The sequence below is a fragment of the Vespula pensylvanica genome, chromosome 3 (assembly GCF_014466175.1).
Source record: "Vespula pensylvanica isolate Volc-1 chromosome 3, ASM1446617v1, whole genome shotgun sequence".
NCBI lineage: Eukaryota > Metazoa > Arthropoda > Insecta > Hymenoptera > Vespidae > Vespula > Vespula pensylvanica.
The window spans coordinates 9,102,093-9,113,681 of NC_057687.1; the positions used below are offsets into that span (position 1 = coordinate 9,102,093).

Consider the following 11,589-nt stretch of genomic DNA (forward strand, 5'->3'; position numbering starts at 1 on the left):
AAGGAAAGTCAAGGAACGTTAATCCGAAGACGTTGTGAATTGGATAACGATTCGGTAAAAATTCTGGGAGGGGTTAATAACCAAACGTGATCTAATGTTTTCTGATAAAAATTCTCACCACATAGGTATATCCTCGAAATGTTCGGCAAATGACGCGAGGATACGATAAATTGAATTAAAGGAGCTATCCCTGCTCGTTCTGATGGTTTCGTTAATAAAGAAAAGAGCTTCTTCTCTTTGGTAGTAAAAGAAGAATGAAAGAGAGAGAGAGAGAGAGAGAGAGAGAGAGAGAGAGAGAGAGAGAGAGAGAGAGAGAGAGAGAGAGAGAGAGAGAGAGAGAGAGACAGACAGACAGACAGAAAGAAAGAGAGAAAGATGAACGGGAAGGGAAAATAATAATCTACCCTTGGCTGGCTGCTATAGGAAAAAAAAAAAAGAAGAAGAAAAAGAGGAAGAGGAAGAGCCGCGGAGTAGATGGTGTAAGCCACCCCCGGACGCTTTATCCGTATCTATTTTCTGCCTCTCGCAGGAGGACTTATCGGTCCGTACGATGCCGTTTGCCGTTAGGGTGCCTTCCACTTTGCCGTTCGACGGAGTAAACTCCTTCGAGACCCGTCTTTTCTGAGACGTACTTCTTAAAAAAAGAAAGAGAGACAGACGGCGAAAGACAGACAGAGAGAAAGAAAGAGAGAGAGAGAGAGAGAGAGAGTGAGATGAGGGAGGGAACCGCGTATAATATCGATGGCATCGGTCCGCCGGAAAATCCGTTGAAATATTTTCACAATTTCCCGACAAAGCGAGCCAACGTTTCGCGCCAAAGTGGCCGCGAATCGACTCATTTTTAACAGAGTACGTACAAAAAAAAATAAAGGAAGAAAGAGACAAAAGAGAGAGAGAGAGAGAGAGAGAAAGGGAAAGAAAGAACAGGAGAGAGAGAGAACACGTTCGACCCATAGCATCATGGTTGCCAATGGCTAGGTAGAGCGAGGCGAATTTCCACCAGTGAAAGCGTTTGCCACGCTAAGTGATACAACGGACCGTGAGCGGAACCTGGAAGAGAATTTTTCACGGTAAAACGAATCCCTACGGGGTGGCCGCGGAACGAGATCGCCAAGAGAAGATGGAAGAAGGGATGAAAAGAGGCAAGGTACGCTGGTTGGGCGTTGGGAGTTCAGAGAGAGAGAGAGAGAGAGAGAGAGACAGAGAGAGACAGAGATAGAGAGAAAGGGTGGTTGTACCCTAGTAGTACTACTTGAAAGAGAGAGAGAGAGAGAACGACGACGAGCCAAGGAAACTTTATCATCGTCGTCGTTGTCGGCAGCCGGCGGTGCGATCGTTAATTTTACACCGCAATGAGATATCGCTGGGAACACCGTTACCGACGGCGATCGTGTACTTTGGCGGACGATTACGTGCCAAGAAAAATAGTTCTAATCCGCGTATACCCCGATCGTCGTTCGTTCGAGATATATAAGCTCTCTTTCTGTTAATATACATCAAGCAAAATTTATTCCGTCCACCTTCCACGGTATAAAATACAAAATTCGAATTGACTTGCGCATCCTACTATTAAAGCATCGCGCTGTGACCGGTCAGTCGAATATAATGTTGATTATAATTACCATATCCATACGACGGATACTACTATATTTGCATGTATGCAAATCTAGGAGTCAAAACGTATGTTAATTTCTAGAGGATACATGTCCTACACTATTATTAATTATGTCGTTAAAATTTATACGATTTCAAATATATGTATACGACGCGAATGACTTTCCTCGCGAAAAACTCTCAAACTTTTATCATTGTATACAAACAAGCAAAAAAAATTATAAGAAGAAGAAAAGAAAAACGGGGGGAAGAAGAAAGAAAATAAAAAAGAAAAGGAAAAAAGAAGAAAGGAAGACGATTGAAACGTCTCGGTGAAACGTCGAGAGCAATGCGATTGAACGATTATGATCGATCGACGAGAAGAGCAAGAAGAGCATGAAGAGAAGGTGAAGGAGAAGGAGGAGGAGGAGAAGGAGGAGGGAAGGAAAAAAACGAGCTGCGAAAACGCTATCGTAAACGTTACTATAACCTAGCTCTCTCTTTCTCTCTCTCTCTCTCTCTTTTTATCTTTTTTTTCGGCGATATCGCTCCTAATAAAACTGTCAATGTTCCGTCAATGGATTCGGCGAGCGATACAGCAATTCGCAGTTCTACCACGTAGCTCAGCGTAGAACAAAAGAGGAGTATTATCGGTGTAGCTTCCTTGTAAACGACGAGCAAGCAGCGCAGACTCTTTGTATCGTTCGCAAGCAACACTTATCCACTACGTATTTTCCTCCCCTTTGTACCCCTATTCGCGCGTGCAAGCACGCACCGCGCTTATTTTAGTCTCTCTTCGTCCCCTCCCCACCCCTCCCTGCACCCTACCACCTACCCTCCTCCGACCTACACCTACACTACTCTCTCGTTTTACAACGTACACATACCAACTCACAACCAACTCAACCACAGCGTCGTGTCGCGTCGCGTCGCGTCGCGACGCCAGTTACACCGTATGTTCTCGTACTAGCAGACACGAGCTTTCCATTCCTTCATTTTTTTTTTCTTCTTTCTATTTTCTCTCTTTTTCGTTTTTTTCTTTTTGGTTTTTAACGCGAGCCCACCCAATAAGCGCACTGTCTCGAACGTATTCGCCCACAGGCGGTTGCATTATCTCTGCCTCTCTCTCTCTCTCTCTCTCTCTTTCGGTCTCTCTTCCCGTTTAATAAACTCCGTCGCAATGTTCGCAGACCAGAGCAATTGCGTAGTAGACGGCGAGGTTAATTTATGTGTAATTTCATTAACGAGTTAAAACTTTAACGAACGGTTAATGGTGTTTACACTGCGAACGGAGCGTCGTTCTACGTCGTTGATGGCGTGTGAAAATTTGCTCTATGAAAAGATAAAAATAAGAAGAAAGAGGGAGAGAGAGTGAGAGAGAAAGAGAGAGAATTGAAAAAAAGATGGAAGAAAAATGATCAAAACGATCCTTTCGCAAATGGCATTTCTTCAACCAATTCGAAATCTAGTGCAATTTTCATGGTATAACCGAGAAAACACATTTTATGGCAGAATGTTACTATACTAAGCGAGCACCACGGTTTCGTGTTTAACTAAGACGATCTCCTCGATCACGTCCTACTCGCGAACGAACTCAAGTACATACATACATACATACATACATACATACATACATACATATACGTACGTACGTACGTGCATACATAGATACATATATACATAGGTAAGAGAAACTCTAGCAATGGGGTTCGATAACTCCGTCGCTTTAGAAGCTTTTATGCCACGCACGACGCAAACGAGCCGGTAGCTAACACTCAACGAAGAAGACAACGACGGCTCTCGCATTTATCCGAGCTAAACGAGGCCGTGTACGCCTGTCTGTCTCTCGCACGAGTTTATGTGTACGTATGTGCGTGTGCGTGTGTATCGCGAACGTACGTCTATTGGGTATACGTATATCGTACGATCGATATACACGCCGAGATCTATGGGGGAATAATCTCCGTTCGATAATTATTTCAAATAATTTTAATAATCGGTTTAATTACCTAATATCATTAGTTTTTAACGAACGAACGATTTAAAAAAATCTTTTAGAAAATAAAATAACTTGAAGGGAACGTTACGGAAACGTTACGGCCAACATTGCCGTTATTTTCCTTTAACCTACGTCGCACGTATAGAGAGTATGACCTAGTCTTGATTATGCAAACTCGCGTTTTGGCTTTGCCGTTTCTCTACATTCTCTATGAAAATTATACCACCGTAAGCTCCGCGACCACTATTACTATCGCACTACTACTCTACACGCTACGTTCATTGTTCTTCTGACTTTTACGTTATTTTACGATATCCACGCAATTCCCTTAGCAGTTTTAATCTCGTACAGTACATAGTATAATAACGATAATAATAAACATCTTTGCATTTCGTCGTTTTAATAAAGGGCCCTTACGCTAAAATATCTACGATTAATTTATCTGCGAATTTGCTACAAGTGTCGAGAAAGAAACTTCATAAAATTACGTTAACGTCGGAGATTAATAAAGAAGAAAGATAGAGAAGCGATGTAAAAACTGATGAAAACCTATCGAGAAAATATTCGAAGGGATCTCTCTCTCTCTCTCTCTCTCTCTCTCTCTCTCTCTCTCTCTCTCTCTCTCTCTCTCTCTTTTTTCCCACGGCAATCGTTCCTTCCGTTTTCGGATCTAATGGAATTCACGACGTGAGTGTCGTTAATCGCAAAAGGAATTCGCGGTGGTTTTCGGTATCGTCGATAAAACGGATGGAGCGTATCGATGAAACGTGATTGCGGATCAATTTCTTTTTTCCCTTCCTTCCTCTATTTCTCTTTTTCTTTTCCTTTTTTTTTTTTACTCGGAAATCGCTCGTAAATTTCCTCTTTTTCGGTTTTTTTTTTACGGCTCGAAGTAAAAAAGAAAAAAAAAAGAGAAGAGAGAGACAGAGAAAAAGAGAAAGAGAAAGAGAAAGAGAGAGAAAGAAAAGAGAGAAAAGGGGATGAGTGAAAGGGAGATGAAAAATGGAGGAGATGAAACGTGGATGGCAGACGAAGGGAAAAAAACGAGAGAGAGACAGAGAGAGAGAGAGAGAGAGAGACAGACAGATAGACTGATAGATAGATAGAGAGAGAAAGTATTGCGAACGAGAGAACGAGAGAACGCTCGCGCGAAAATCCGCGTTGGCGTTTGACGTGGAAAATCGTCAAAGGGGAGGAAGCGACGAGTGCAGGGGAATCATGGCGAGAGTGGAGGGGTGGGTGTAGGGGGAGGGATTGGACGGGGAGAAGAAGCAGGTTGGTCGAGCTTTTCCTCGTACGAGCTCTACATTAAAGCCGCATTACGGAGGCGCGCCAACGTGGTGGCGGTTAGGGTGACGCGACGGTAAAGCATACATCCGCTCTGAAAATGGCCGACGATGATAGTCGATGAACGATGTTAAAATGTACGTCCGACGTGAGTCCATTCGACGAAAGTTAAGAAATTTTTTTAGATAGAAGGATAATGGAAATATTCCTTGAAATATCTATTGCGATTTTCTCGTCGATCGAAATGATCTCCGAGACAATGTTATACGTGAACGTACGCGTACACGTGCTTTCGTACACGTGTGTACGTGTGTACGTGTAAGAGAGAGAGAGAGAGAGAGAGAGAGAGAGAGAGAGAGAGAGAGAGAGAGAGAGAGAGAGAGAGAGACATGTCCTAACATTTCGAGGGAGAAAATTATGATCGACGCGCACGACCGGTTACAAATTGAATAATCCGATTAGCCTCGCTGCCGCGTTGACGTTCGATTGAATTTGTAATCGGCAATCCGCGAACGATTTCGTCGCACGTCTAATACCAAATCCAACTCCAATTAAACGCGGAAGTACTCCTACGATTCCTACTTCTCTATTTACTTTCTATATACCCGATAGAAATCTTCTTAGAAAGTGCAATTAGCTATAACGTAATCGGCTTTCAAAAGATGCCCGGACTAATGGCAGGATAATCCTTTATATACACGTACATATCTAGGTATAACTAAGTGACACACATACACACAGATGTGTGTGTGTGCGCGCGCGCGCACGTAACATTGCTATCTATCTGGCTCGCCTGTACAACACCCACGTATAAACTAAACGGACACTTTCGTGTACGTACGAAAAGTTCATAAAAAACGACTCTGGATCTCCGTCTTCGTTCTCTCTCTCTCTCTCTCTCTCTCTCTTCTCTTTTTTATTCTCTTACTCGGTTCGATCCTAATCCTCGTCGAAGGTGAAAATCATTGGGGACTCCGACATGAACGAGTGCTTACGTAAGAGTTAATAAAAAGAAAAAGAAAGAAAGAAAGAAAGGAGAAGAAAAGTAAAGAAAAAAAAAAAAAAAGGAAAAGAAAAGAGGAACAAAAATGGAGGAAAATTTAAGATCGCGAGACGACGAGAAGAAGACAGAGAGACAGAGAGAGAAGGAGAAAGAGAGGAAGAGAGAGATAGCGAAAGAAAGAGAGAGTAAGAGATAGAGATAGAAAGTAATTTTTTCGCTCAATTAACAATTAATGTGTATTATTAGGAAGCGAGCGGGGTCTCTCTTCGTGTATTACGTAGGTACATACTATATCTAGTAGCATCGTAGGAGGAAGGCTTTAGAGGCAGTAAAGCGCTTAAGCGTAAGAGTGCCTTTGAACAGGGCCTGCGTATCCCTCTTTCCGTCTCTTACGCTCCTATGGCGGTTACGAGCGGTGTACGGTCGCGCTCACTCGCTTGCTCACTCGCTCGCTCACTCGCTCATTCGCTCGCGCGCGCACGCGTGTGTGGGACGTTCGCTAAGTGGTCCATTCAGCGTTGCCTGACGGAATACATTACAGGAAGTAGCAGTTAAAAAACCTCTTCCTCCTCCTCTCCTCTCTCTCTCTCTTTCTCTCCTCACTTCTCTTCTCTTCTCTTCTCTTCTCTTCGCTTCTCTTCTCTTTTCTTCTCTTTTCTTCCTCTTCTCCTCTTCCTCTTCCTCCTCTTGCTACACCCTCCTCGACCTACCCCTTTCATTCGACGCGCAGTTATATATAATTCTTACTTTAATTCGAGCATTTATTATACTCGCGTAATCGAGGGATCCCGAGACTGACAATGGCACGTGCTTCAATTACGTGTGTTGAAGAGGGAATGGAAAGAAAAAAAAAAAAAGAAACAAATAGAAAAGAAAAGAGAGAGAAAGAAGGAATTCTTGCCTTCTTCTTCTGTTTTTTTTTCTTTTTCTTTTTCTTTTTTCCATTCTTTACCCCTTCAAAAATGCGCGACAGTTGGAGGATCACCCTTCTCCTTATCAACTAAAATGGACGAAGCGATAATACGTATACTGGATACGTTTTTTAAGGTGATACGATCAAGTGGACGACCAAGGGTAATTAGGTGTAATGAAATTTTATCGCTGCATTAAAGTTAATACGTATTAATTGAATGGAGAGGGTCCAGGGCGTTAGCAGAGAATAACGTCGAGGCAACCTCTGGGTAATTCGATTTTGAATGGTCCGTCATGCGAGAGAGAGAGAGGAGAGAGAGAGAGAGAGAGAGAGAGAGAGAGAGAAAGAGAGAGAGAAAGAGAGAAAGAGAAAGATGGTTTTACGGTGTACCTAACGCGCAAGAAAAGAGATTTATCTCGCGGCTAACGATTCCTCTTTCTACACAACCGACGGTTTTTCTTCGGTGATGCAGCGTCTATATAACGGGTGTTCCATTTCGTTCGATCATTCCAAATATCCCTCATTGGAATATGAGAGGACAATTAAAACGACGATTGATTTATTGTACACGAAACGACGCCTTTGGCGAGAAAGACCATTTACGTTCATAAATAGAAAAAAAGAAAAAAAAAAAGAATGGAAGAAAAGAAAAGAATAAATAAATAAATAGAGGAAAAAGAAAGAGAAAGAAAAGAAAGAAGAAAAAAACGATGAAATAAATTAAAGAACAGTCGAAAGGAATTAACGTTAACATCAATTACAAAAGGATTACCTTCCGAAGCATCTCCTCGAGGGACTCCATATCCAGAGCGGAGTTGTTGTTCTCGGTGTGAACGGGTTGAACCATTTGTCAAACTTTTTTGCGGCTTTTTTTTCGACTTTCGTTGATCACTTCTCGCGAGCCGTTCACTAAACGCGCACCCGTATTTCTTTCGTTCCTACTTTCTCGTGCCGGTTCGACGCGTCTCTTAATCGTCCGTAACGATCATTCTTCCTAAAACGCGATTATCTCTCGGCACCAGCACCATTCTCGAGTTTGGAAAAAAACTATTCCGACATTCCCCGGTGAAATCACATTCCGTGATAAGACCGTGACTAATTCGCAAGCTTATTTTTCTGAGGGATGAAAATCCTACGAAAAGGTGAGAGAAGAATATTATGAGAATTATATAAAGGAAGAAAAAATAGAAGAGGAGAAAGGGAAAAAAAAAGAAGAAGAAAAAGAGAACGACAATAACAAAAAAAAAAAAAAAAAGAAAAGAAACGAAGAGTATGCCAAAAATCGAACAGTTCTTCACGAGAAGAAGGTAAACCTCGCGATCGAAGAGCTGCAGTGATCGCGTGAGAACGAGCCATGAATTAAAAGACAATAACAACGAGTTGACTCGCATCGACGATGTACAGGAGACAACTGGAGAATAAGGGAAAAAGAAGGATATATAGAGAGAAAGAGAGAGATGAGAGAGAAAGAGAAAGAGAAAGAAAAAGAGAGAGAGAGAGAGAGAGAGAGAGAGAGAGAGAGAGAGAGAGAGAGAGAGAGAGAGTACATGCGCGTTGGGGTCACGAGGATGTATCTCTCATTTTAACATGGAGACTATTTTAACCGGGGTATAAATTACGTCGGCGAGTCGCCTGAGAGGGAACAGTTTGTCTTTTTGCCGGTGCTTTCGAACTTTTCGTCGTCTTAGTCGTCTACCAAGCGAATACTATGACTAGTAGTACGAAGAAGAACACGAAGAAAGAGATGCTCATGTTCTCTCTCTCTCTCTCTCTCTCTCTCTCTCTCTCTCTCTATCCATCTATCTATCTATCTCTATCTCTCTCTCTCTCTTCTCCTTTTTTCTTCTACTTTGTTTTTCGTGTCTCTCGCTCCGGTAGAGACACGAGCGTTCGAGCGCGCGAGGGTGGCTCCGAGGGTGGCTGGCGAGGGTGCAACAACTATTTCGAGGAGAATATATTTTTAAGTCGGCCGTTCGAGCGTACGTTTCCTCTTTCTCTTTCTTTCTTTCTTTCTTCTTCTTCTTTTTTTTTTCTCAAAGAAAAAAGAGAAACGCATTTCCTGCGCCTCCTGTGTAGTCTCTCGTGCCGATATGGACGACGATAGGACAACACAGAATACAAGCAAGAGGGTCCGTCACGAACGATCGAAAAAGAAAATACACCGGGTGTGTCATGCCTTTGCTCTTCCTTTCTCTCAATACACTCATCTACTTGTTTTCAACTAATTGAGCAATCCTATTCAAAGGTCCATCACCCTTTCTTCTAACCGTCTCTTCTCTCTCTCTCTCTCTCTCTCTCTCTCTCTCTCTCTCTCTCTTTTTCTTTCTCCTTTCTCTCTCTGGATTTCCTTTCATCTTCTACTTTTCTATTCGATTCTTTTCAAGCTATACTACAATCTCGTTGATTAAATCGAAATGAAAATTTACTAATGGTAGAAAAGGTTTTACTCGTAACTACGACGGCTCAGTTTAATGACTCATTTGCTAAACTTACGGTAAACTTTTGTGTCAACTTAATTACGTGGAAACGTTTAAACAGTTTTCCCGTAAATGTCTATTTCTGACAGTTTCGTCTTCGAACGATAAAAACGAGGAAAAAAGGGTCCGAGAATAAGAGGGAGAGAGGGAAGGAGAAAGGGAGGTGGACCTCCGACAAATATTTGCGCGCTCAAAAAAGATTTTTCCTTTCGCGAAGTCCTCCGGTACTTCGGACGCATTTATAAAGGTACGTCGTCCGTCGTAGCCGTTGACGTTTAAAGAACGCTCGTTAATCCGGCGTAGGACGACCGGCAATAAATCCTCTCTGGAATAAAATGCAAATTTCTACCTCCCTCGGCAAGTTATTTAATTACCGGCTGGACCACGGCTAAGGGTTGTTTCGACATAAACGTTAATACTTTTCTCTCTCTCTCTCTCTCTCTCTCTCTCTCTCTCTCTCTCTCTCTCTCCCTGTCTCTCTTTCTCTCTACCTTTCTGCTTACATACACACACAGATACACGGACTCTATTTCCTTCTTTTATTTTCTTGCTCGTAATAATACCAGAGAGTCTTCGAGAAATTCGAAGGATCGTAATTTCGACGTAACAGACTATAAAAAAGGATAGAATATAAATTGCATAAAATGGAAAAGCAAATCGCCGGAAAAGTTTCAATTAACGTAACAATCGAAGTGAAAGAGAAAAGATGATGAAGAATAAGAGGAAGAGGAAGAGGAAGAGAAAGAGAGGAAAAATGAGAAAGAAATAGAGAAATAGAGAGAGAGAGAGAGAGAGAGAGAGAGAGAAAGAGAGAAAGAGGCAATATTTGATCTTTCTCGTCGTTATACTCTACTCTGAGATATCCTGAGGCGTTTCGCGATCCGTGGTTTTCGGAACTCACTTTCGTCGCTTCCACGCTAAATATTGATACGAGCCGACTTGTTTGCCATCAAACAGTAGGTATGCACGAGATGAGAAGAACTAGGAACGACGGTAAATTCAAACTCGCTTATCTAACAGTACCTAACAATCCCTGAATAGTATAATAATAATAATAATAATAATAATAATAATAATAATAATAATAATAATAATAATAATAATAATAATAACAACAACAACAAAAACAACAATAATTATAATGATGATAATAATAACAATGAAAAAATAAATAATAAAAATTTCTCAAAGAATCGTTAATTAACTTTTAAAACATAAGACTATTAAATATCAAGAGAAATTCTTTTTTCTTCGATTTGACGTTGACTGAATTCACGTTCCTTTTACAACGTCTTCGTGCGCAAACACTGTAATAATAATAATAATAATAATAATAATAATAATAATAATAATAATAATAATAATAATAAACGACTAAGGACAGTAACAAATGAAATAATAAAAATTTATTAAAGAATCGGAATATGAGAAGAACTCGAAGAGTAAGATAATTCCCCGTTAAATCGAGATAAAATTTTTTTCCCCCGATTTGATGTCGACTCGATTCACATCCCCTTACATTTACTGCTCGTACACAAACAAACGGATAGATCGTATATAGCGTTGTAAGAGAAAAAGAGAAAAAGAGAAAAAGAGAGAAAGAGAGAGAGACAGAGAGAGACGAGTGTATTGCCAATGGTGTGACGCGATTGCGACAGTAGTGATTATGATTGTGGTGGTGGTGTGATGATGGTATGGTGATGGTGTAGTAAAAGTACAAGTAGAAGTGAGTAGAAGCGAGTAGAAGTAGTAGAAGTAGTAGTGTAGTAGTTCGCTCGCTTCCTCTTTATCGAGACCGAGCGACGTTCGTTCGAGTGGGCCGACGAGCGAAGCGTCGCGCGCTTTATCTCGATACCGTGATCAAAGCTTAATTGAAAAAGGGCCGATCCCCAATGGAAACTGATACTCCTCGAATACGATCGACGTGGATGCCGCTTTGCTTTTCCTCGTTCGTTGACTACGTTCCACCAAATGCAAATATAGGTTACCAACTGTCTCCTCTATCTACCTATCTATCTATCTATCTATCTATCTATCTATCTATCTATCTATCTATCTATCTATCTAGCTATCCAGCTATCTATCTATCTATCTCTCCATCTATCTATATATCTATCTATCTATCTAGCTAGCTAGCTATCTATCCATTCATCTATCTTCCTTGTTCGTGCGAAATCGTTCGACTATAAAATTAAGCTAGATCGATAAACGGTTAAACGATCACCGCTTTTTTTCTATGTATCTTTCTCTTCTTCGTTTTTTCGTCTATACAAAACACACGAAAAACAAACAAACAAACAAACAAACAAACAAACAA

At 41.2% G+C, this 11,589-nt stretch overlaps 1 protein-coding gene across 10 annotated transcripts in view; it reads right to left on the bottom strand.

Annotated features, from left to right (window-relative positions):
• LOC122628180 (uncharacterized protein CG43867) overlaps window positions 1-11,589 on the bottom strand; it is a 107,583-nt gene that overhangs the window by 32,112 nt on the left and 63,882 nt on the right. For 3 of the 10 annotated variants that reach the window (XM_043810173.1, XM_043810172.1, XM_043810174.1), the window contains one exon: window positions 7,568-7,927. The exons of the other annotated variants lie outside the window; for them this stretch is intronic. In XM_043810173.1, coding sequence (XP_043666108.1) covers window positions 7,568-7,642 — 75 coding nt within the window. In that variant the 5' untranslated portion in view covers window positions 7,643-7,927. The remainder of the gene's footprint in view (window positions 1-7,567; window positions 7,928-11,589) is intronic. 10 annotated transcript variants of the gene reach the window in all.